Source organism: Aricia agestis, chromosome 9 (genome assembly GCF_905147365.1).
Source record: "Aricia agestis chromosome 9, ilAriAges1.1, whole genome shotgun sequence".
Taxonomy (NCBI): Eukaryota; Metazoa; Arthropoda; class Insecta; order Lepidoptera; family Lycaenidae; genus Aricia; species Aricia agestis.
This window is the reverse complement of record NC_056414.1, coordinates 13,520,258-13,547,466: the sequence shown is the minus strand read 5'-3', so window position 1 is coordinate 13,547,466 and position 27,209 is coordinate 13,520,258. Positions and strand designations below refer to the sequence as shown.

General features: G+C 38.0%; 2 protein-coding genes across 2 annotated transcripts; one reads left to right on the top strand and one right to left on the bottom strand.

Moving 5' to 3' along the window:
* Positions 1-912: 912 nt before the first annotated feature.
* LOC121730500 (ubiquitin-protein ligase E3C) lies at positions 913-12,602 on the bottom strand. Its single transcript, XM_042119562.1, is given in 22 exon segments — positions 913-1,064; positions 2,390-2,568; positions 3,262-3,392; positions 3,821-3,981; positions 4,325-4,419; positions 4,811-5,020; positions 5,469-5,601; positions 6,273-6,384; positions 7,020-7,138; positions 7,458-7,572; positions 7,973-7,982; positions 8,150-8,202; positions 8,205-8,307; positions 8,852-9,072; positions 9,306-9,571; positions 9,802-10,183; positions 10,263-10,486; positions 10,733-10,889; positions 11,032-11,158; positions 11,640-11,759; positions 11,976-12,176; positions 12,249-12,602. Coding segments are annotated over 21 exon segments (3,234 nt in total). The 5' UTR covers positions 12,375-12,602; the 3' UTR covers positions 913-1,064; positions 2,390-2,400.
* Positions 12,603-12,955: 353 nt separating this feature from the next.
* Positions 12,956-25,731, top strand: LOC121730483 (lamin Dm0-like). Its single transcript, XM_042119533.1, has 10 exons — positions 12,956-13,507; positions 18,682-18,814; positions 19,575-19,773; positions 20,404-20,525; positions 20,872-21,012; positions 21,436-21,641; positions 23,222-23,468; positions 24,128-24,349; positions 25,051-25,143; positions 25,567-25,731. The coding sequence occupies exons 1-10, from the start codon at positions 13,080-13,082 to the stop codon at positions 25,609-25,611; spliced, it is 1,836 nt and encodes a 611-aa protein (XP_041975467.1). The 5' UTR covers positions 12,956-13,079; the 3' UTR covers positions 25,612-25,731.
* Positions 25,732-27,209: the final 1,478 nt, after the last annotated feature.

The following is a 27,209-nucleotide window of genomic DNA, read 5'->3' as shown; positions in this document are numbered from 1 at the left end:
CTAAGTATGTATTTTTGTTCTGTTCATCCAATAATTTACGGCCACCTAGTTCCCTGGCACGTTGGGTGTTGGACACAAACTCTCAAACAAAAGCGTTCATTTCGTATTCAGATTACAGAAGAGATAACACGCGATCGTGTTTCCTGGACTTTCATCACCGCGCTGGGATATTGTATTGTAATAAGGCGTAGAATATAATTTGTATTTTGTATATAGTTTTTCTGTGCGTATATGATTAAAGTGTTCTACCTAAAGTACAGAATCTGTTTTGATAGATTTTTTGTAAAAAAAAAAAAAGTATGCAGCATGACAGCAGCTGGTGAGACATGTTCAATATCGGGGACGTGATATTTGGCTATTATATTAGTTGAAGAAAGTAGATCACTGAGTAAATGTAGCTTAAAGTTAAATAATTATATTTTATCTAACGCATGGACAACGCGCGCGGGAGGGGTAGCGCGGGACGCGGGGCGCATGCGCGCCGGCCGCATAGTAATTTACTAAGTGTCCATGATTCGTTTATTTAAAGGGGGTCAAAAATTAAGTACCTAATTTTATTACATAATTATAATGAGAATTGAGTACCGAGTACTCTCCTTAAGTATTGATCATGTCTCACCAGTCATGCTGTATACCTATCTACATAATATAATGGGCGAATTAGAATTTTGTTATACCGTATTCAGATTTCAACAAGTCTCAACAGAGCTCTGTTGCTCTGTGTAAATTTTTACTACATGATTATATTCTTTTTATTTATATTGTATATCTAATATCTATATGCACTGTATTTATATCATACATCACAAACTAATTTACAGTTGCTTCGGTAGAGGGCGCTATCAGTATGCTAATAATGAGAAATGAGTTTGTTGCCTCGTTGGAGCAGCTAAAAAAGAAAATCAGAAACTACAATAAATATGAAGGTAACATTTATTTACACAAACACTACAATACCGACTTAATGATATCATTCATTAACATTATATAAATAAATCCGTTAAAAATATTTACTTCGATCTCCCCGGCAATCCTGATTGAGATTTTCCTTTACACGACTGGAACTGAAACCAAAATTTTGATTATAAACTTTGATATTCAAGTAAATACTTTGAAAATGTCTATTTTAATGATTTATTAATATATACATGATTTATTAATAGATAAAAATTTGTTTATCGCGCTGAAACCGTACATTTTTCGGGATAAAAAGTATCCTATGTTCTTTTCCGAGACTCAGTCTTTCCATACCGAATTTCAGCAAAATCGGTTCAGCGGTTTGGGCGTGAAGAGACAGACAGACATACACTCTTTCGATATGTGATCGAAGACTATTATATAATATTAGACTGACTAGACTGTTGGTCTAATAAATATATAGGTATACAAATAGTCATTTAATCAAACTTACGAGAGATGGATAAAATTGTATACCGTAGGTACTTGCGTCAGAGTCCATGACTCTTTGTGGTGTAAGTACCAGAGAATTTGATTCATAGGCAGATGGCGGACCTACGTTATTTGGTCAGGATGACTCGAGTCTCTTCTCCGAACTTCTCCGATAGTTAAGAATAATTTTCTAGTGGAGAATATTACTTGTCAGGACTCAGGTTTAATTCAGACCGCAACGTGACGCGTAGATTCATTTCTGTATTGAATTGACGGTCTTGCATAATGTCTCAGGCAATTGAAGTCTGTCAAATCCATACAAATTTTGAAATGCATCTACACGTCGCGTTGCAGTCTGAGTTGACCCTTTAAGGTAGCGTTCGAATCAAGACGACCGCGACACGAGACCGCGACCGGCGACCGCGACGCACTGCTTTCTATGAATTAATAGGAAGTGCTGACGGATGCAAGCGGCCGAGTCGCGCGACGTGTGGGCGTGGCCTGCCGGCGACTTGCGTCGCGCGACCCAGTCGCACACAACTCACAAGGCAGTGCTGTGACGCGACAATACAAAATGGCCGCGTTTTCTTCGCACGAAGATGCAAGAATACTGAGTTTCGTATGGATCACACGACTCGGTCGCGTAGATTCGTAGGTAGCTGGAATCAAGCCGAACTTCCGCTTCGGAAATTCGGCATAGTGTGTTTAGACTCTTAATCCCATCTATTTTTTGTTTCCGAAATTTTTCGTAACAGTCGGCGACCGCCACTCGCTTGAGACTTACTGCCGTACTCAGAGTAGGACATTAATTATATATATATAATAGCTGTCGCCCCGCGACCTGCGACCGGTTGCCGGTCGCGATCTCGGGTCGTGGTCTCTCGTCACGGTCGTCTTGATTCGAATGCTATCTATAGTCGACTGGGTTTGACATGACGCGACCAACTACGTAGGTCCGCCACCTGCCTATGAATCATATTCTCTGATAGTGCAATATTACTTGTGACTGAGTTAGCTGAGCTCGAAGCCGGCGCCGGCCTGGATGGCGTACAGCAGCTTGTCGGCGAGCTGGCGCTCGGAGCGAAACTCGGGCAGCTTGAGCAGGTTCATGCACGTCGACGCCGACGGCAGCCGCTCCGCCCCGCCCGCTGATTGGATACAAAATGGCGGCTGCAGGTCCTGAATAAATAATGACAATCTATATCGTGGCGGTACAACCAGCGCGCCACATTATACATCGCGCTGTTGTAAATTTCTAAGTACGTTGGTATAATAATATATTACTAGCTATTTGACCGAGCTTTGCCGAGCAAATGAAATTCGATGAAAATGACATTTTCTAAAAATGATTCCTAGCTAGATCGATTTATCGCCCCCCAAACCCCCTATATACTAAATTTCATGAAAATCTTTGGGGCCGATTCCGAGATTCCAATTTTATATATATATATATATATACAAGAATTTCTCGTTTAAAGATATAAGATACTACAGATCACAGATGAAACCAATAATAATGGCCGCCTGACCGAGCACACCGCCTCGCTGTGGCCGCAACTTATATCCCTACAACCTTCCCCGTGCAAACAAACTTTTCCTCTATAAGAAGGAACATTTTGTTTGTTTTGTAATAGGCTTTTAATTTTGTTTTGTAATAATAAAATAATATTACTGCAATGTTTTCACGCTACAGGCAGCAGTCAGCACCAGCATAGACAGTAAACAAAAAGTTTTGTTCGACATTTGACTACGTTTCTGCCAATATTCTGATATGATGTGTGCAACATGTCGGATTTTGATCGGATTGTTGACTGTATCCAACGCGAGGATCGAATCCGCAAGGGCCACACTCTAAGCCACTGGATCACATACCTTAAACCCAAGTAGCGGCGGTCGCGAGCAGCTGGTGACGAACTTGAGGAGCTGCCGCCTCTGGTCGTCGTCGAACGTCTCCACCACCTTCCAGAAACATTGCACCGTTGGATGCTCCTCCGAGAAACCACCTGACAATTACAGTATAAAGATGTAGTAAACAAACCTACCAAGACCAATGCCTTGCGCCCGACTCCCGAGGGGCACAGTACGCCTTCAATCATCAGTTATGAAGCCAAAAGAAATTAGCTTTTCTTCACTTCCCTACCTCAATCTAACAGCTTTCTCTCTGAGGTTTGTTACTTCGACTAAGAAGCTAGAAAGCTAAGAAGCCTATCTCACCCCCTTTCTCTTTCTCAGCACACTCTCTTTATTTCCCCCTCTGTCACTCTATCCCACTTTTCTCATTATTCCCTACATTTCTCTCGTTTCGCTGCCTAATTATATTTTGTCGCTTTTTTTAGTGTATTGAGTTTTATAAAGTAAACAAAAAGTTTTGTTCGACATTTGACCTATTACTTATCAGAGAGATAAGAATAAGAGAAAAAGAATTTCTCACCTCCATACTGTGTGTTCCGCCGTAAATCGTCCAAGTCTATGGGGACTTCGGCGCCCGATATCAGCAGCTGTAGCTCCCGCGTGGAGAACATGCGCAGCCACTCCGCGTTCACCACTGACGTTAGACCGCTCTTGAAAGCGTTGCACTGTGCCCGAATTTGTCTGAAAATTAAAGGAGATACACGCTTTTAAACTTTAAATTGTAGAAAACTTTTAAACCACTTTAAAATATGAAACACAAAAATATAACAAGAATAGACTATTAAAAATAGTAAATAAATGTTTATGTTATGTTTTGTCCTCTATCATGTGTCTTTTCCAACGTCCTAGACAATAATAAACATTGTATAACTGATCTATTCAATAACTATTTTTATTTGTATGAGTACAATAGTAAAGCACTGTAATGGCACCTTATTATTTTTTCCTTTTTCAAATATTATAACACAAATTAATAGAGAGTCAAAAATATAAGTTGGCTAACGATAAATACCTGATAACTTACCTATTTAATTTATAATCTGCTACTAAATGGAAATATTCTATTCTATTCTCAGCCGTCACGGGAATGTTTGACCCGCCTGGTTTCAATTCTTCTATCTGCAACATTGCATGTTATATTGTGTTAGTTGGTATTTTAAAAAAATTGACTGAGTGATACTAACCTCAGTTCGAAAACAAAATAACTCATCCTATGTTTAATTAATATTAAACATATTTTATTACAGACGATAGGATGAATTATTTTGCGTTTGAACATTACATGTTCAGTGACTAGACCATAGACAAGCTAAATAAAGATAAACAAAGACAATAATATAGTCCTTACTAGTGTTCTCCAACTTGTGTACTACGAAAGTACTACTATACTAGTAAAGTCTAGTTTGGTACCAGTGTACACGGCGCTGTACAGCCAACCTGTTAGAGGGATGCGAGCGCAGACCATAGACACGGCCAAAGACAACATACATTGACCATAGACAACACTTACCCGCTGCTCGCCCAGCTCATCAACCACGATGGTAAAGTCCAGGTTGAGGTCGTTGACCTCGCCGCGATGAGCGCGCAGCTGCAGCAGCCCGCGGTATAGGGCGGGGTCAAGCGACGCCAGTGCGTGTACGTCCGCCTCGCGACCAGAACATAACTTCGACAGGAAGAACTCCGCTAGAGGCAGGTCTACGAGAAGGTTTTCGTATAGTACCTGGGAAATGAGAAAAAATACCAGAGTAATAGAAATTCTATAAGGACCTAATTTATTAAAAAGTTTACTACATACGTCTAGTCCATGTAGCTTTCATTGCCTGTAAAAGGGATTCTAAAGAAATTACACAAATACAGCAAAACGGATTAACGTTAACGGTTACACAACGAAACCATAAGTTAATACAGACAGTATAATATTTTAGAGGGATAAGAAAAACCGTGAGATAAGAAGTTATGTTACACAACGAAACCATAAGTTATAATACAGACAGTATAATATTTTAGAGGGATAAGAAAAACCGTGAGATAAGAAGGAAGAAAAGTTAAAGTGGAAATTTTGCATGAAGGAGACTGCCCGTTATACTGTGAGTTGTGACCATAAAATTAAAGTTAAGTAAGCAAAAAATATCTGGGTGCGGCCGTTAGTGTCTGTATAGTGTATTTACCTTGCCAACGATCCTGCCGACGAAGTAGTAGTGTCTGGGGAAGTCGTTATACAGCAGTTGGACGCCGGGGTTGGGGTACAGCATGTTGTCGTTTGTCAGACGGAACAAACCGCGGTTCGGATCGAACGCCGATCTGTAGGAGGAGCATTTTATTTATTTTTTTAATATTTGGGACGAGGTATAGACAGGCCCGGATCTAGGGGGCGAGACGGTGCACTTGCCCCGGGCGGCAAAGATTGGGGGGCGGCCGGAGGCCACCTGCCAAACTTTTGCCGCTTTTTTCACCGCCGCGTGCGCCACCAATGGCCCACCGCGCTACCCTGTCAACGTTGTTTCGCAAAATTCTATCTGTTGTTAAAAGACTTGGAGGCGCCCCTTGTCGAGGGGCAATCATAGCCTTTTATTTAAGTACCAATTGAAAACGCACATTTTTGCTTGGAGGGCGGCAAATTGGGATTCTGCTCGCCCCTTTTTAAAACATAGATCCGGGCCTGGGTATAGAACTTCCATGATCGCATAATATGGTGGTTTTGAAATAGGAACTATGTATAGTAGAATGTTTTGATAAAGTTGTGCATGCTATAGTTTAAGTCAATTCATTTTACTGTGAATTTAAGCAAATAAACCATAGACTTTTTAGTGATGGACAACACAAAATGCTGATGAGCCATGCTATGGAAATGCCACAAACGACTTGTATAAAATGTCGTGTTTTCATTCCGCAATTGTTTAATTGATGTTTAAATACATATAGGACGCACAACTATCGTCCTATAGTATACATTTCGATGTTTTTATACTGACTTGACAAGCTCAGAGAGGAACTCTCGCGAGAGTCCGCCACCGTCGACGCCGGGCTCCTCCGCGCCCGCCTGGTTGATCAGCTGAACACGTAACTTCAACTTCAAGTCCGGCTCTGGAATACAATAAAACCCAGGTGACTTATTCCAGAATCTGAAGGTAGCTTTCGAATCAAGACGACCGCGACCGGCAACCGGCAAAGTCGCAGGTCGCGGGGCGACAGCTACTTACGAATCTACGCGACCGAGACGCGCGACCAATACGAAACTCAGTATTCTTGCGTCTTCGTGCGAAGAAAACGCGGCCGTTTGGTATCTGTCGCGCCACGGCACTGCCTTGTTAGCGACGCAAGTCGCCGGCAGGCCACGCCCACACGTCGTGCGACTCGGTCGCTTGCATCCGTTAGCGCTTCCTATTAATTCATATAAAGCAGTGGGTCGCGAACGCCGGGTGCGGTCTCGCGTCGCGGTCGTCTTGATCCAAATGCTACCTTAGTACGCTTTTAGTAAACGAATGATCCGATATTGATGTTGATTCTTGACTTTGATCATGATCTCAAATAAACACAAATCAGAATTGAAGGATCGTGTTGACCAAACGTCAAACTTCTTGATCCTGGATTCTTAGTGGTATTCCATGGCACTTCTACGTTAAAGTTAGAACCTAGAAATCAAAATTAGATTTACGAGTTACGTTGTCTAAACTATCAAGTAATTTTGTTTGATGGCCTCTTATTTTTTAATTATGTACCGTTTTCAGGGCTGAGTTTGTCGAAGGCGTCCTCGTATAGATGCGTACGGCGGACGCTGATGGTGATGAGCGGGCCCTCGTTAAAGTTCGCCATCTCGTATAGGTGGTCGTGTTTCTCTCTGTAACGTTAGAGCTTTAATTTACCAGTTATCAATCGAAACCTAATTATTCATGTGTGTAGGTGGCAGCTGTGTGCGTGTCAAAAATGTTTCATACATTTAAGAAATTATTGCTTTACACATATTATTTGGTTTATGTGTTACAATTGAATTCTCTAACATACTCTGCTACTACTACTTACTCGCTTAACAAACAAACACATACGACAACCTAGCACAACTGCACAACTTATTCATAGGCGTGTGTCGATCGGTCACAAAAATTAAATGAATATTAAACATCAATCAGATTTCTGTTTTAATAATCAAAAACACTTACTTGAGTAGTAGATCTTGGAATATGAGCACTCGTGTGGCAAATGGAACGACGAACGGTATTTCCCTCAATATTGTCACCGTTCTGAGCTCCTTTATAGTCAGCGGAGGTCCTTCATCTATAATAATATAATATATTATTATGTTATAGAAAATAATTAATAATAATTATAGAAAATAAAAGATAATACCCGCCTCACTAATAAACGTTGTATAAGCTTTGAATAGTTATACAGTGTTTTGTTCCTGTCACACAAGTAACATTTTAATTGGATTGAAGAAGACACACACAAAAACACTGTATAACTATTCAAACCTTATACAGCGTTTATTAGTAAGGGGGTAGATGTTTAAGAATTTTATGGGAATTAGTACGAAAAGAAGGCTTTGTTAATATTTTGTGCTTGAAAGATGAAGTATACGTCCATGCAGCACAATGCCATGTAAGTTCATATGAATCACTTTAAGAAGAATTTTCCCATCTTTTATGTAACACGGGGCCACGTGCGACTTTGTTACGCCGGTTTATCTCGCGGGGTTAGTTCCCGAATGGAAGGAAATGGAAGGCCATGTGTAAACGTTCTAAATGTGTTAATTTTTAACCGATTTAGAAATAAAATATTTTTTATTTTCATTTACTATTCCATACCAGCGGGCACTCTGGGGTCGAGCGCGGCGAGGGGCGGGGCGGGGTGCGGCGCGGGCGAGCGGGCGAAGCGGCGCGGCGCGCGGGGGGCGCGGGCGAGCGCCGCGGGCAGGTCCGCGGCCAGCGACGCGCCCGCCGCCCACTCCGACGTACAGAAGTGAAGCCGCGCGTCCCGCCCGTATAGTGCACGCAGCAGTTGCGTGCAAACCTGCCACCATACAATAATTATTCTAACAACTGAACGCTGTCACAAGTTTTTCCGTTTAGGGCAAATAACCTAATTACTGGGTTATTAAAGTTCACGATTACATACAATTTGATACCTTACATCAATTCTATTGCTCCCCAGCAGTGTCAAAGATTGTCAGGTTTTCTAGAGAAAACCTCACAATCTAGAGTCACCGAATACAAAACAATTGCATCTATTCGTTTTTGACTTGTAGCTGTAGTAAGTAGACTCGATAGTGCTTAAGTACGTTTAAGTAGTATGCTTCAAATCAAAATCGCCTCTTTAGAGGTTTCATAGTGTGCAATGGCAATTTACTTTTTTTTCTTATTTATTGCTTAAATCAATGACGTCACAATAAAGTACATTTAAACGGCCTTAAATTGAAGAATCCAATTAATTGGAAAATTCACACCACTTTCCACAGACACACATATATTACATTTTATGTCACATGTTGCTCTCAAAAAGGCAAAGAGATATGCCTTTTTAGAGAGCAACATGTGCTCTAGGCGTAATACCTCACCTTGAATAGATGAGCCCAAGTGGGCGTATGATTCTTCTCATGTCCGTGCGCTGCGCCGACCGCGTCCTTGTATTGTCCCACAATGGTCGGCCTGGACTCCGGGTACGCCAGCTCCACCAGGCCGAGGCAGACCTGCTTCAGCACGCTGCAGATGCCGCCCAGCTCGGAGAAGTCGAACGCGTGGACTCGTCCACCGGCGGTCGAGGAAGGGGTGTCGTCCACTGGAAAATATCACAATTTATCACTAAAAGGCTAAAAATTTTTCATGTCTCTATCTCATAAAGTAATGAAGTAAATTACCTTCGAAGAAGGCAAAATTATTTAATTATACACTTATTAAAAGATTACAAAGGTGGTATGGCCTCTATACTTTACTAGTAATTGTTACATGTCCAAATTACGCACATATGATTCATATTGATTTAGGTACTCAATACAAAGTTATCGCACTCACCACTCATATCCTCCACACCGTCTGCCCTGAAGAATTCCGTATCGTGCAACGTCCCGATAAGCAGCGAGAAGAGCGCGCAGAACACCGCTAGCGGCGCGAGCAGGCGTGTGACGCCAACAGCGGCGGTGTCCGCGCCGATACCACGTGAAAGCGCCGCCAAAAGGGGCGTGGCCGCGCCGCCGAACGACGACTCGTGCGTCATGCCGCATAGCCACTCCCACACGCCGCGCACGAAGTTCGGCTTAAACGCCAGAGTGTATAGCAACCTATAATGTATTTTTAATAAGTAAATGTACCCAAATAACACATCTAAACATCTGTTTTAAAAAAAAGTTAGTAATAAATACGAAAAAAAAGTAATTTAATGCGCAAAACATTATAACTTATAAAACAATAATATGCTATTTTCAACTAACATTTCTGACCTCTGAAGTATGAGGTATACATTTTACTTTTTCTCAAATACAATAGCACAATCTAAAATACGGATACATACCTGTACTTATGTAACGCCATCCTGTGGCTCAGTAGCAGATTGTGGCATATTTTCGTAACCGAATCAAGGAAATCCGTGGTCAAGTCAGATTCAAGTATCTGAGAGCATGCCATCATCACACATCTGTCGGGGTCATTCAGGAGTTCTATACACTTGGTGAGAAGGGTCTGCTCCCTCACTGACGTAGGATTCGGTTCATCATCACTATCACTGTCATCATCGTTGTCAGCAGCCGTTTCTTGGCTATAAAGCGAATCCTCGTAGTCATATGTTATTTGCTTATTACATACGTTGACAGTTAATTTAGCTATCACTTTAATATATTCTATAACTATTGGATTATTTGGCAGTCTTGTCTTATATGTTTTGACCATATCATCAGCTGTAAAATATATAATTATACATATAACAAGATTTAAGTAAAATATTCAACAACATCAAAAGCTATGGTTTTTTTTTACCAAATCCTGGCGGTTCCAATGTTAAAACAGAATGTAGTAACCAAGAGTCATTGACAATTTTCCCACTTTTAAACTTATTGTCGTCGACTAAACATCGGATTAGCGACACGAAAGGAAACCGTCTAACGGTGTCCTGTGCCAAAGCTGGCAACACATACATCTCGACGGGTTCAGGATATGGATTACATAGGAATGCTTCAGCAAATTCTGTCATCATTGTGTCTCTGCAAAATAGATTATTTAAATTTCACTTGTCAAAGAATTAAAGTAAAAAAAATATTTTTTCGCATAGGTCATTAACTCATTAAAGTAGTAATAAGTAATCATAAATCATTATTTAGGAATTATGACATGCAAAAAGGCTAAGCTTTAACCAGAATAGCTAAAGGGTAGTAGTCATCTTTAAGCAGAACTTTGTTCATTTTGTATATTTTCTGTATAAACCATTAGCAAAATTGAGTAATACTTACTCATAGTCCTTTAGATCATTGACACAGGTGGCTAACTCTAAAGGTCTCTGTACGAGGTCCAGAATAGCTCCACACATTGGAGTCGGTGGATTAGGAGATGCCCCAAGCAGAGGTGGGGCTTTTTGGCACAGCAAATGTTTTAAACTCTTAAAGAAACCTGAAAATATATTTATTACATATTCCTTTAAATATTATACTTATCAGATTAAAATAATTATTATCAGCTCATGCTGACTATAAAACAATTTATATGTAAGTATAAAATAATCATTTCCGAATTAAACTTTTAAATATTTTACCTCTTTTAATAAGATACAAAAATGTTGAACCCAATTTCTTAAGAGCTTCATTGTGATTCGTAAATGATTCCACACTCTGCATCGATGTGAACACTTCAAACATTCTAAGTGGTACTGCAAGTGGTATCTAAAGAAATAATATCTTAAAAAATTACTATATAGTTATAACTGCATTGTTTAAAGCAAGTCAAGGACAATAATTAATATTAATCAAAAATATTAAGTATATCTTGTGTTCCTGTACCATGCTTAGAACTTAATCAATAGTAGTACTAGGTTGATTCTATTTAAAATAACTTTCAATATAAGTTTGATACAGTCTTGGTACATGCAAATTACACATGATAGTATTGATATAATACAATTTAAGATTGATCAATACTCCAGAAATTAGTAGCTAGATTATGCTGCTTTAATGCAACAATAAACAGTTTCATATAAAACCACAAAATGTTCTCATGAAATGTCTGTCAACCATCATTAAAATAACAGAAACAAAAAAGACTTGTTCTTTTTAGTTTGCCACAAAAAAATATCAAAGGATTAAACTAAAACTTCATAGATGTTAAACCTACACTTAGATTTAAGGCTTGTTAAAAAACTCTTACCTCTGTATCATCTCTTAACAGTTGTAAATGTAGAGGAAGCAATCTTCTTATTTGTATTAAATAGCCATTATTTTGTACAATATTTTTCCATTGCTTAAGTAGTAGTTGAGAAATGGCCACCTAATATAAAAAAAAAATCAAAACTCTCTCTCTTAATATTCAAAACATTATAATATAATATTTTGATATTTATGCCTCTCATTGACATTAACTCTAAGCACTAAAGCACACTTTGCATAAGTGTTATGTACACTTATGCAAAGTGTGCTTAACAAATTATTAACAAAACACATATAACAGAACTGAAATTTTTACGGTCACAAACAAAATACTTGCCAATCTTGATGAATCCTTTACACCGTCATAAAAAAACAAAAGTTTTGCAAGAAGAGGTCCTAAACTCTGGTTATCGCTAGTTATCTTTGTAAAAATTGAATCAAATTGGTCTCTTTGTATTTGTTTACAATGTTTTCTAATAAGATAGCTCCGAACATATGCCTGTATTTTTACAGTACTATGCAACCTTTTTCTGTGTTCCTTAAAAACAAATAAATCGGGTCAAACACAGAACAAATAGAAATGTTATTGTTTAAAAGCTCAAAAGCTTACTTCTCTTTTTTGTCTTTGTTGTTGGGACTGCAATATAAGAGCATCCCTATCAGTCTTACGATGAGCACTTGCACCACCAAAATTTTGTTGTGGTTTTCGTCTAAAATCACCCTCAAAAGAATACATTTCTTTTCCTAAATCTCTCAAAAACGATATATATATTGAACAAACATTCGGAAGGTAAAATATCCTGTATTAGAAATATGAATTTTTATAATTAATAAAACAGAGCAGATTATACGGGTCTTTTAAATAGTCACATGTAAATCTATGTTTGTCATTTCAATTTTCATTATTGTTTATCCATTAAAATCGAAGCAAATTAGATAATTAAAATAATTATAAAATCTAGCAGTGGCCCGTGATAAGTATTTTTTTGACATTTCTTTATTTTGACAGTAATGTGTCAAAAATTAAGGATGTGTCATTAGACTCCACCTTCTTTCTATAGGTTTTAAACTAACATAGATTCCAATTTCCAATGCTTTGGAAAGTGGAAAGAAACAAAACGTGCCGAATTTACCCTGAATGAATATCGAGAGTATTATGTAAAAAGTTATTTAGAATTTACATCTATCTATTTCATATAATGCTTAAAGTATGCAGGTGATTATCTAAGATCACTGTAGACTAGTTATTATCCTATACCATTTCAATCATGAACATTAAAAAAATCAATGACTCAATGCCAAAGCCCAAATGGTCACGTGACCATTTTAGCTTGGGTTCACGGGCCGAACGAGTCAGAGTTTTGCTTTTGCATTTATCTGTTGGTTGTTTTCAATATAATTATTTATTTATCCGTTGTTGTGACTTAACAAGTGATCCAAAATGTCTACTAAATCAAAAAAGACTGTGACATCTTCTAATATCAGTGTTGTGTCATCGGTTCAAAGCCCACCTCAATCCAGTACTCCTGTCGGAAGCCGCCCTTCTAGCTCCGCGGGAAGGCCTAATAGCCCTCTAAGCCCAACAAGACATACCCGTCTTCAGGAAAAAGATGCCCTACAAAACCTTAACGACCGACTCGCTGCGTACATCGACAAAGTTCGCCAACTCGAGAGTGAGAACTCCGGCTTGCGCCGAGAAATTCAAACTACACAGGAGGTGGTCACCCGCGAGGTTTCTAATATAAAGGGAATGTATGAGCATGAACTTCAAGATGCAAGGAAATTGTTAGATGATACATCGCGCGAAAAGGCCAAGTTAGAAATCGACCTGAAAAGGTTATATGAAGAGAACGACGACTTGAAGAAAAGGTGAGTTTTAACGTATTATTTGCCGTATTATAAGTGAGAAAGTTCAATAATTTCGAATTGAAACATTGTTTTGGTCGATAATTAGATACGATGATAGCATACGGTGCGATATTCTTCCGGCTAACCTTAGCGCTCATAGCGTAGTTTACGTCATCGACGGCGTTTCAAGTAAGCGCGCGGCCTCGCCTTGACGACATCGTGATGTCATACCCCAATTTAACTTAAGACTACAGGCATTTTACCTTAATGTGACCCTCAGTTATTGTGTATTTAACAAAATTGAATTCTTCTGCATCATAATATTTTGTTGCAAAATGAAGACCTATGGTTTTTGTTTGTAAACAAACACCCAAGCACTTGATTTGCCCACGAGTATCACTTTTATCTTACTCATTATCACCTACATAGCATTTAGAGCTTCATGCTAATATGAGGGAAAATCTATTCTTAATCAGTTTTTATTATATTTACGTTTCTTCACACATCGACCCAATTCCCAATCTATTTCAAGGCCAGATATTGTAGTGTGAGTTTTATTTCATTATTATTTTAGTCCCACTGAAAGTCATGAGCATCAACATTCTAAGCATACAAAATGTCTACTGACTTATCCACGTCTCTTGTAGGTTAAATGTTATGTTTATTTCCAGGTATAAATTGTATGCCAGTAAAGGTTAAATTTTTGTTGGCTAACAACAAAAATTTAACCTTTACAAATAGGTTATTGTATTTTTTAATGTGTGGTGTGTGTTATATCTATATAAAAATAAGTTGGGTTTTCCTTCCTGATGCTATAACTCCAGAACGCACAAACCAATTTCCACGGTTTTGCATTCGTTGGAAAGGTCTCGGGCTCCGTGAGGTCTATAGAAAAAAATATCTGAAAAAATTCAAGAGAAAAGCAGGAAAACAGGTAAAATCATTTTATGTCAAAACAATGTTTGTAGGGAAGTTTGGTAATGATTAAGTAACCCTGATCTAAGTTTATTAGGAATGCTTTATTATTTATATTTATTTATATTTCAGACTTCTTGATTTTTCTATTAGCTTAACCCACTGACTCTAGCTCTAGGGTCGGCAGTACCATAGACTCGTCTGTTTGCCCTTTTTTGGCAAAGGCCTCCCCCATTTCTTTCCATTCTATTCTGTTTAGAGCTGTCCTTGTCCAAGTTTTTCCTGCTGTCATTTTTATTTCATCTTCCCACCTCCGGAACTGCCTTCCTCTATTTCTTTTACCATTTCTTGGGAGCCAGAACACTAAATTTTTGGTCCACTTTTTAGTGCCTCTTATTATGTGACCGGTCCACTTCCGTTTTAGTTTCCTAACAAAAAAATGAAGTTTGGTATAATTGAGTAACCCTATTTATAGCTCATTAATAACTATATAATATTGTACTTGTAATGAAAAACATTCTTATTAGGTAGGTTGGTCTCTTAAATCCTTATCTTAAACACTATGTAATATTAAAGACTTACACAGTGTCTGATAAATACTGTGATAAACTTGAAAAATACTGATTCACACACTTCAAATAAATTGAAAGACAATCATATAACTGTTGAGAAATTATAAGAGTTGGAAAAAAATTACTTCTTTGATAATCTTGTCAAAAATATTGTTGTGATGCTTAATACTAATTATTATGATTCAGTCTTGAATATTCACGAATCATGATCTAATTATATTTTACTAGGTCAAAAGGATAATTATCTCCCCCAAACCAAAGCTATATTAATAATATCAACATATTGTGTTGAATGAGGAGCATTTATTAAATTAATTAATAATTAAATTCAATCATTACAAAAGTTACACTCATTATTTATTTAACAAACTCGTAATTTAATAAAGAAAAAACTATTAAACAATGTTTATTTTTTGTAATTATTGGCTTTGCGCCAAAAATAGCGCTTACTTCATACTGTGCTACAACTATATAATGAAAAATTGTTGATATTGAGTTAAATTAAATCATGACGTCATCTCGCTTAGTTATACTACAGGTATGCGACCTTGATTTTGTTGTAAATAATTGTTCGAAAACGACAATGACAAACGCGTGGATAGCACGTTATCTGAACACTTGGATTATATATTATTGACACTAATAATATGTTCTGATACTCATAGCTTTGTAGCTAATATTATTAAAGATAATATTGTTGAGTCGTTTATGCGTTTTTATGCGTTTATGCGTTTTGAAACCTACTGCTCAACTGACAGTATTTAACTGCAGATTTTCAGGAGAGTAAAGTATTTGTGGGAATATTATGTGCGCAGTGTAAAAGAGGGATCGCTCACTCAGCAAGGTATGCTACCTACCTCTAGCACAGAATATAATATATTAGTAGTACCAACATCTAGGTAAAGTCATTCAGGCCAAAGACCAATGAGTCGTTGTGGTAATCTGAGGCACAAGTTTTGAACTCTCAAATGCTGTGGCGTTCATCAGTTCGCTACAGTATTCTTTCGATTAGACCCTTTTAGCCCCAAAGAATGACTTCCTTGCCTCAGTTAAAAACTACTTCCTACTTCTCGCAAACTAAACTATGTTTAAAATTGCCGATGTGCAACCTTGTCCAAGTATCGGCGGCGTCGTAAGCGAATCGCCTTTTATATCGCCAAGGGAAGGTTAATCACATTTTTACGGTGTGATCTTACACACGAAAATATTTCTTTCGCGTATTTTCACATGCAGACGTGACGTCAGATCCTATCCCGGTTTTAACATTTCTATCACATTACTGCGAAGGTCGTGTACATTTCTCAAATGGAACAGGCATATGAGTCAGTTTTAACTCGGAAAATCAAGTAACTCAGTTGTAAACTGCACTTGCTCTTGGATATAAGTAATATTTTTGAGTTTTAGTATCAAACACGATATTATTATGTGTTATCTTCTATTATGAAAATTAAATAGAGGATTCAATTGAAGGACCATAATATGTAATATCCTCGAACGAATAAACTAAAAATATTCTAGCAATATCGATCCACGGTCGTCCTTTTCAGAAGACTGCTATAATAAACTGCAATTCCGTAGCTGATGTTATCGTGTCTAACCACGCGATATAATTTATGGGTTTGGTGGTAAATTATACGTCCCTATTACTAACCTTGATGTTAACGAAGCAAAACAGGGGCTTCCAAAACAAAGTTACAACCTATACACATAAATTCTCAGAATTCGAATCGATATGAATACGCTAAACGCTTTACGCTCGTAGTACGTTTTTCTTTGAGTTTTCCTCTATAGATTTAAGTGGTAGTAAGAAAGTAATACATAGTATTCTTAGCGCCTTTGAAAAATAAATTTAAATAAAAAAATAAACAATATTTATTATATTGTAATTTTCTCGTAAGCGCAGAGAACCCGTCCTAAAAGTAGGACCACACCTTATATCGGCTCCAATGACATACATTATACAACATGACCACATGTTTAGAAAATGCTGAGAAATACAACATTCTACGAAAACCTTCAACTAGAATGCCCATTCGTCTTATGACATCAGTGCGATGTTTATGTTCGTGTCGTAATCTCCTAGCGACCTCTGGATTTGGGAACCGAAAGCAGGTTCGCCCAATGTTGCGCAAGAACGAGTTTACATTACGGGATCTTTACCACAGCCAGTGTAAAGGCACTCTCATTACATAGCATATACAAATAGACAGAGACCAACTTACACTGGTTAAAGTATTAACCAGTATGCATATTTTACGAGCGCGGGTTCGAATATTTTGGATTCGTTTTTATAATAGAAAGGTTTTATTTAATAAAGACATGTTAGGAAGTCCTTTAATGTCGCAAATTGAACGCTTATTTTTTATACATTGGCACTTAACTACTATTTTTAACACCCGACAAAAAAGAGGGGTGTTATAAGTTTGACGTGTCTGTCTGTCTGTTTGTCTGTGTGTGTATCTGTCCGTGGCATCGTAGCATCCAAACGGATGGACCGATTTCGATCTAGTTTTTTTATTTGAAAGCTGACATGATCGAGAGTGTTCTTAGCTAAAGTTCATCATCATCAGCCTGCTCAGTGCTGGACAATCAGGGTTTATCTGGCTCATGAAAGGCCGTTACAAATACAAGTTGTATTCATTTGATAAGTTTTATATTTCATTCTAGTTCGTGACATTTGTGAATATGCAATATACGTATACACATATTAATGGAAAGTTGACCAGGTGCTGCAGTATCACCTGGTAATCAATAGGATATCCAACTCCTCGCCAACTTAGAGCAGAGGTTTCGTGTTTGGGCTCATTTTAATTGCGACAACCAGTAAGAAGTAGATAGACAGTAAATATTTACATGCTGCTGCTGCAGCATCACCTGGATTCTATAGGAACCGAGCTTCGTATGAACCCAGTGGAGGTTTCATGTTTGGGCTCATATTGACGGCCTCATCGAAAAGGACATTGATGGATGGTAATTACGTTGATAGCAGTTATTCTGCAATCTGCACTAACCAACACAAGTTTAAAAAGTATGAAATAAAATTAAATCAAGAAATTTAAAAAAACCCCCGCCAAACAACTTTAAAAAGTAATGAAATAATATTTACTGCCTTTAAGTTCAAATAATTTTTAACTTGTGTAAAGTAAAAAATTATTTGAACTTAAAGGCAGTAAATATTATTTCATTACTTTTTAAAGTTGTTTGGCGGGGGTTTTTTAAATTTCTTGATTTAATCTATGTATAATGCTAACACGCTCCTATCGCATCTACAGAAACGCGATATCAATAAGACATATTTTGCGTGCTATAGCCTATAGTGTCATATTATATCACTAAAATCTGCTCTATCAAAAAGATAACCAAGTAAGTAGACTTTATCTAAAATAACAGATTGACTTCAAAAACTATCTATTATCCATTTTAATCGACCAGGAAATACTTCATATTGTTTTGTAATTGTAATTTTGTTAATGTTGTAGTTTTATTATGCTGCATTCCAAACATTTGTAAACTATACGCTAAATAGCTGTAAAAATATGTAATATGACCCACCATATAAAATTATATAATCAGCTGTAACTTTACTACCAAGAATACCGGGATATCAAATGTTCATGAGCCATTCAGTCAGTAAATTCATGTGTCTGAAGTTAGTAGTATGAGTAGCAGTATGTTGTACATGTCCTCAATAAAATGTCTTCTCTTCAGGTTGGACAAGAAGACCAAGGATTGTACGCAAGCAGAGAATCTGTCTCGTCACTTCGAGACCAGACTGTCTGAGGAGAGCAACAAGTACAACACTGCTTTGGCCGACAAGAAAAAAGCTCAAGATGAAGCTAGAGTGAGTAATGTTTCCGGGATCTTTTGGACTCACTCAGTCATAAGTCATTGCTTATAATTAACTGTTAATATGTATAATATTAACAGTTAATTATATTTTTTATTTAATTTTTTATTATATGTATAATATAGCTTTCTCGTTCATAAAATATATTTTGAAGATCGAAAGAGTTAGCATATTACAGTTTGATGCAGGTTAAACTGCAATATTCTATCTCTTTTGTATTACTTAGATGTTCTTAATATTTTCTGTCTTATATGCACCTTAAACTAAGTAAATTGTGTTAATGGAGATACAAAAACAATTGAATGTGTGAAAAACTCGAACAGAGATATTAAACTGGTTTTAACCAAAGTGTTATCTTACTTAACCGTTTTGTTAATAAATGTGGAACTTAAGCATTTTGAAAAACTGTACAAATATTCTTTTACATACTTCTTATGACTCTCTGCAGTCTTTATTCTTTATAAAACTTATGGCTCTCTTATATTAGTTGACAAGGCTATATTTATTTGGGGCAAAGTCTCCCACATGTTGCTACCACATGCAAATATTATTCAAAATTGAAATCCGAACACTAATGTTGGAAATATCTGTGATAAATACTTGAATACTCTGCATACGTAATTATAAATAAAAAAATATGAAATTGCAATCCCAACACTGTAATAATCACCTACATGATACTCTATGTAAAACATTGCCATTACAATTTATAATGCCCAAATGTTGGCAACCTCTGACAATAATTTCCATCCAGGACCTGGCCAAAGAGCTGGACAAACTGCGCAAGGTGTACGCGGACACCCGCAAGACACTGGAGGAGGAGATGTTGTGCCGCATCGACATGGAGAACACCGTCCAAAGCTTGCGAGAGGAGCTCAGCTTCAAGGACCAGGTGTTCCAGCAGGAGCTGCAGGAGACGCGCACCAGGCGCCAGGTGGAGATCTCCGAGATCGGTATGTACAATTTACCATCGAGGAAATTGTAGGCAGTTAACAGGCCTACGTCATTTAGTCGGCTTATGTCAATTCAATGTTAGCTGTGATCGGTCGGATGAGTTCGACTTAACGCGGCCAAATTACTTAGGTCCGCCATCTGCCTAGGAATCAATTTCTCGGATAGTACATGGCTAGTATAGTCTATAAGTACTACTATTTTATTATTCATTCAAAAGTGCAACTTATTGTATACTAGATGACGCCCGCAACTCCGTTGCGCCAAAACTCGTTTATCGTGCGGGAACCGTACATTTTTCTAGGATAAAAAAGTATCCTTCGTCCTTTCCCGGGACTCAAAGCATCTCAAAATCAAATCAAAATCAGTTCAGCGGTTTGGGCGTGAAGAGGTACCAGACAGACAGACACAGGTTCGCATTTTTCTGGGATACAAATTATCGCATGTGATTTCCTCTAAACTACTACTAAGTATTTCTATACCAGAAATGTAAATCGCTTTAGCGATGTAAGTGTAAAGACATAGTAAAAGGAGGGGAAGTCGTCGTCAGACAGTCATGGACTGTTGGATGTATCTGAATTAATTAAATATATTATTTAATTACAAAATAAAAAAGCACTCTTTTCCTACAGATGGACGTCTCGCTCAGCAGTACGAGGCCAAGCTGCAGCAGAGTCTGCAGGAGCTCCGCGAACAACAGGAAGCCAACATCAAGGCCAACAGGGATGAGATTGAGGCGTTATATGAAAACAAGGTATGTTAAATTTTAGGCGATTTCAGAAATTCTGATACAGAAGGTATGGTAAGGTTGTTTGGCCAATTAGAAACTTATAGCTTAAATAAGAACGATAGTAACAAATCCATTGTAGTTTCCAGTATCCACTATTTGAAAGTTGAAACCATATCAGTAATTTAGGTGCTATGGTGGATCATTTTCAAATTGATATAATCGGATATAACATAAAATATATCCAAATATAGTGAGCTAATATCGATTTCTATTTTTTATAAATTAAGGAACCTGGCAGGTTAACGCGAGATTTACGATTTCCATTATTAAATTAGGACTGACAAACAATAACATTGATGGTACTCTCCAGATGAAGAACCTGCAGTCAGCGGCGAACCGCAATAGCAGCGCGGCGACGGTGGCGGTGGAGGAGCTGCGCACCATGCGCACGCGCATCGACAGCCTCAACGCCACGCTCAACGATCTCGAGAACAAGAACGCCGCGCTTAGTGTGAGTTGACTATCTAGAACAGTCTTTCCCAAAGTGGGCGATAACGCGCCCTTGTGGGCGCTGAAGTTCTAAAGGGGGCGGACCCAGAAAAAAATGGTGGCGTTGCGTATAGGCTTGGGGGGTGATTGATTTTATCTGGATGCATTTAAAATTGAAATAATGGGGGCACCAAAACATAATTTGTTCTCAAAGTCGGCTGTAGACAAAATAAGTTTGGGAACCTCTGGTCTAAAACTTTATTTTCCTTAAATAACTTTGAAAGGAATTCAAAAGAAGACTTTTTTTTGTAGGTTTTCTAGATATAATTGCTATAATCTGCTAAGCAAGTCATGTTAACCCTTCTAATTTACATAGTTTTCACATTTTCATTTTAATATTTGCATATTTTATTTGTTTATATAAATATATGCTTTATTGTCACAGAACCGTTGCCGCGAGCTCGAGCGCCAGCTGGAATCGGAGCGCGCTCGTCATGCCGAAGACCTCGCCTCACTGGAGTTGGAGCTGGCTCGTCTCAGGGACGAGATGGCGGCGCAGCTGCGAGAGTACGCCACGCTCATGGACATCAAGATCTCGCTAGACCACGAGATAGCCACCTACCGCACGCTGCTTGAAGGCGAGGAGGACAGGTGAGAGTTGGAACGAAGTTCCTTATCGCGCGTTGAGAAAGGGGGCTAAACAGAAAAAATTAAGACGAAAAGGAAAAAAAGACGACACTTTTGTGTCGTTACAACCGCATGGCTTACAACTATAGCAAAAATGCTATAGTTGTAAGCCGTGCGGTAGCGCGTGTTTCTTTCTCTCTGTCTCTCTCTCTGTCTCGCATTGAACAGTGTGGTGTAGCAATGATTTTTTTTTTAATGTATACAGGTTTTTTGTATAAAAAATCTGAAACTTCGTTCCATCCAAAAACTGTAATGGCTGCGCCGTACTTCATAACCTTTGCTTTATCACTATGATGAAATCTATACTAATATTATAAATGCGAAAGTATCTCTGTCTGTCTGTCTGTCTCGCTTTCGCGCCAAAACTACCGAACCGATTGTAATGAAATTTTGTATACAGATAGTCTAAAGCCAGAGAAAGGACATAGGCTACTTTTTTACTGGAAAAAACGTTGTAAGGGGGTGCAAATGCCTAAATTTGTTCAAATTAAGTTAGTTCTAAAAATTCATAATAGATGGCGCCGTGCGTCTCCTACATCGCGCTAACGCTTGCCCAAAAGTCTTTTTATAAGAGGTGGTATTATCCTACATTTAAGTTTCGATTGTTATTTCTATTTTACGTTATTTAATAAATCAGTACTTTTATCTATGCAGTCACGGAACCTTAAACCTATCAATGATAAATAGTTTATGGGTAAAGTTATGTAATTGGGGGCTAAATAAGCTTAAAAATTTGGCATAAAATATAAAGTTTTATTAAAGAAAATTAAATATGTGCACAATGCACAGCTGTTTTTATTTAAGGGGTACCAGGGTTTTTTTTTTTATAAAAGCTTTTGACACCAAGTTTGTTGACATCGCGCGCTATAAACTGAAGTCCACGCGGACGAAGTCGCGGGCAACAGCTAGTTAAATATATTTATTGTATGCCAAAAAAAAAAATATAAAAAAGAAGATTTAACATGATAGAAAGCTTTGTTATTTTTTTATTATTATAAAATATAAACTACTTTAACACAGTCAAGATTAAACTTATACAAAGATGATTAAACTTTAATTTAATTGCGAGTTTGACAGATTATGTATGGAGTTTATGTCAAAATCTTTATTAAATTACAATAATTAAGTAATTAATGTTCGTCTCTGAGTGCGGCAGTAAATCAATTAAATGAACACCTCCGTGGTCTAGTGGTTTAGACTTTAGAGCGTGGCTCTTGACTCGGAGGTCGTGGGTTTGATTACCGCGTTAGAAACATGTTATTTCCAAGTTTGGTTAGGACAACGCAGACTGATCTTCTGTTTGTCTGACAAGTAAGATGATCCATGCGTCGGATGGGCATGTAAAAAGTCGGTCCTGCGTCTGATCTCCCAGTCGTGTAATTATAAAGGAATAGGAGTGCTCTCGTGTACTGCGCACACACTTGGGCTGACTTGGGCACTATAAAATTGCTCCTGCGTAATAGGCCTGATTTCAATGAAACCGGCCACCGATGATGGTGTGGGATTTATTATTAAATCAATTAAAACATTTAATGTATCCGCAGACTGAACCTGACATCGCAGTCACCATCTCAATCGGGTCGCGAGTCGCGCGCGTCAGTGAGCGGTCGCGGCACGCCCGGACGGCGCGCGACGCCACTCCGCGCCGCACGCAAGCGCACGCTCCTAGACGAGAGCGAGGAGCGCAGCATGCAGGACCACCTCGTCACCAACAGCGCCAAGGGTGACTTGGAGGTCGCCGAGGCCTGCCCCGACGGCACCTTCGTCAAGATCCGCAACAAGGGCAAGAAGGTAATATTCTAGTAATTGTTAGTACTATCAGAGACGTTGATTCATAAGCAGATGGCGGACCTACGTATTTTGGTCGCGTTTTGTCAAACCCAGGCGACAGAGGACGACTTACATTAAGTTGACAGAGTCCGACCAAATGGCGTAGGTCCATCAACTAACTGCCTATGAATCAATTTCTTCTTATAGATCGCAATAAGAGCCAGAAAGAATATTCTGTTATAATTTTTTGCACAACAGTTGTGTTGATGATGATAATGGCGCAGGCGAATTTAATTTTTAATTTTTATGTTCCTTGTGTGATAGGTTTTAGCTAAAACCTATAACAACCAAGGAACAAGCAAATATTACTATATTTGTTTGTTCCTTGTGTGATAGGAAATTGTGTCTTTGTTATCATTTGATAAACATAGTCTGTGCGACAAAATATTTTGAGTCCATACACTATCGCTCTTTTAATCACCAAACTACAGTAAAACTTAAGAGGTGATTTTAGCAGTCTATATTATACCGATGGACATATTTCTATGGTGTAGTATATATGATTATTGTAAATCCAGTATATCCACATTCCACACGCTCCGAACTGAGCATGTTCTAGTAATTTAGGACTATTGCTTTTTAAAATTTACACAGTATATTAACACATTCCACGTCCACAGGAGCAAAGCCTGGGCGGCTACCAGATAATCCGCAAGGCGGGCGACCAGGAGACGGTATTCAAGTTCCACCGCACGGTGAAGCTCGAGCCGGGCGCGGTGGCCACCGTGTGGTCCGCGGACGTCGGCGCCAACCACGAGCCCCCGCACGACATCGTCATGAAGGGACAGAAGTGGTTCGTTGCCGACAGCTTCACAACTACGCTGCTGAACACCGATCAAGAGGTATGAGTTCAGTCGTATTATTATAACTTTATATCATACTCTATTATCATAACTTTATATTATTCGCTGCTTTTAACAACAATAGCTACGGAGATAGACTAAAAGTGATCGTACGTTTATCAGCGGGCACGCGCCGTACGCGCCGCATTTCATAATTATTCGTTGTATGGAATGATGTGAAACCTCGCACATTCGTCTGCACCGTACTCCCCGCGTTTCGTGCACTATGTGGTGTACAAATACGTGGGAGAGCCATGCTTCGGCACGAATGGGCCGGCTCGACCGGATAAATACCACGTTCTCACAGAAAACCGGCGTGAAACAGCGCTAGCGCTGTGTTTCGCCGAGTGAGTGAGTTTACCGGAGGCCCAATCCCCTACCCTATTCCTTCCCTACCCTCCCCTATTCCCTTCCCATCCCTACCCTCCCCTATTCCCTCTTAAAAAGGCATGCAACGCACCTGCAGCTCTTCTGATGCTGCGAGTGTCCATGGGCGACGGAAGTTGCTTTCCATCAGGTGACCCGTTTGCTCGTTTGCCCCCTTATTTCATTAAAAAAAAAAAAAAACAAATGTGCGATCAGCCTAAAAAGATAGCCTTGGATTACCCTTAGAAATTGCCTATTATTTGAATAAGCCTTGTTAGAAATTACGAGTGTAATGTTTGAATCTGTATATTGATCAAACACGAATGACTTGACAGGAGGTGGCGGCGTCTGAGCGTCAACGACGACAGATTAGCACGAGCGCGCAGCGACACCGCGAGCTGGCGCACAAGTACCCGCGCCGTGAACAGGTTATTTTCGACCATTACTTTAGACTTTTTACTCAAAATGAGTCCACGGAAGTATAATAAAAACTAAATGGTGCTTATTTGTTTCACAAAAAATCAACCATTAAAGTGAAAGAGAAATAGGTTTTTGCCACTTTGCTTTATTCTGAGGTCCCGGCTAAAGAGTCTAAAATTACAATTTAAAAGGTAACTTATCTTTATTAATAAGTTAAATTAGACTATAAGTCAGTATCCCTGAAGATACGGCAGCGTTTTAGCAGTTCTTTATGCTACCCTGAGGACCAGTGAATCCAACGTTGATTTTTCGGTAGCCAATCTAATCCCGTCGGATCTAATTGGCCTGTATATGGAAACACCGTAAACACCCTACGCTTATCATTAAACTGTCGTAAATATAAATTATAATGTCGTATTTTCTTTTTCTAGCTTGGAGAGATCCGTGAAGGCGAAGAGAATTGCCGCATAATGTAACACTTTTACGTGGAGCCCCGCGGCGAGTACGACACGTTAAGGACGCAGTGCCTCCTCCTTTTAACAAAGATTTTTTTATTACTATTAAGAGTGTTGACATTAAACTGGTCTGACTGAATAGACATTGAAAATTTATGTTGCCTAGGAATTTTTTAGACTGGTCTGTTTCCATGACTTGAATTTTTTATGGAAATGCTTTCAAGTCAACCACACAATAATGTTGCTGGTATGTGGTAACACCGTTATCGAATAAAAAAAAAATGGTATGTGGTAACACCGTCATGATTTTGCAGAGAAGTGTTATTGTGAAATGATAAAAAGTTATTAGTAAATAGTGAGTCCATAAATAGCCTTCAAACCATCTCTAGATAAGTATGAAACAGACTAGTATAAAAATATTCTTTGGTTGATAGTAATATATTTTAATGTTATTCTCTAATTTAGAATTTTAAACCTTATACAAGTCGCTCTTAGTATAAAGAATATTTTCCCAAATCATGGTCTAGGAAAACATTTAAAGTGATAATTTAAGTCAATGGTAGTAGCATCTATGTTGCTATCACCAGCACACTGGTCCAAACAACGATATAAGTTGCAAAAGTTAATAAATATTGTGCGACTTACAATATTTTTTCATTTTTTCATTCTCGTGCATATTGGACCATTGATTTTAAAACAAAGAGTATTTTTTTTATCCATCAACATTTTGAAGATAAATTGAAACTGCCTATGAGGCCAAACCAGTAAGTATCACAACAGTTCAAATTTAGATATTGAAATAGTATTGACAGACAGTAATGTTTAATGCAAAGACCTGAGTCGCAGGATTGCTATGATTCGTTTTCTTAATAATAAGTGAACACAGTACAAAATGATAGGTTCACTTTAATGGTAAGTATGTTAATAAAATATTATCTTTATAAAAGAACCCCACCCGTAACCCTTCATTTAAGTCATAACTACACAATACATCATTCGTAGATGAAATCTACTTAACCCATTCGTCTTAGTAGCTATGAGTTAGTAGTATACACTAGAACGTAAGGTAAAGTTGGTTTTGAATTTCTGTCAAAGTGACTAAACAAATGCTATTTTTATAACGTTACAGGTGCAAGTCTCAAACTGTCAGCTTTTTAATAAATCAATGCACTAGAACTTAGAAGGCATTTAGTAATGTAATCTTTCATTCACACGAATGTTTTAGATAGTACTGGCTAACGCATTTGGAAGTCTCGCTAAACAGTGTACCATGTACACTTATAGCAAGACTTATTGATTAATTTACATAAGTCATTAATGTAACACTTGTACGTGCTTTAAAGTCAATCTTGTGAATGAAGGATATGAAGGAATTTAAAATGGTTTATCATATCTTTATTGTATTTCTTAATAATTAAATTATCATAAGTTTATATTTAAGAATAAATAATATTTTCACATGGTTTTTTTAAATCAGAAAGAGGATGGAATCTGAATTGTTTTGGCATTATTTCTTAATGTATAAGTTAATCATGAGACTTTTGATTTGGACTTTGTTTATCATCCATGTGAAACAACTTATAATAAAAATATATTTAGGTTTTATACGTGTTCTTTTA

Excerpts from the sequence above, each read along its gene's own strand:
- LOC121730483 (XM_042119533.1), top strand. The coding sequence starts at position 13,080 with ATGTCTACTAAATCAAAAAAGACTGTGACATCTTCTAATATCAGTGTT. Across the intron at positions 19,774-20,403 it reads GGTGGAGATCTCCGAGATCG|ATGGACGTCTCGCTCAGCAG; the intron begins GTATGTACAATT and ends CTTTTCCTACAG. Across the intron at positions 23,469-24,127 it reads TCCGCAACAAGGGCAAGAAG|GAGCAAAGCCTGGGCGGCTA; the intron begins GTAATATTCTAG and ends CCACGTCCACAG.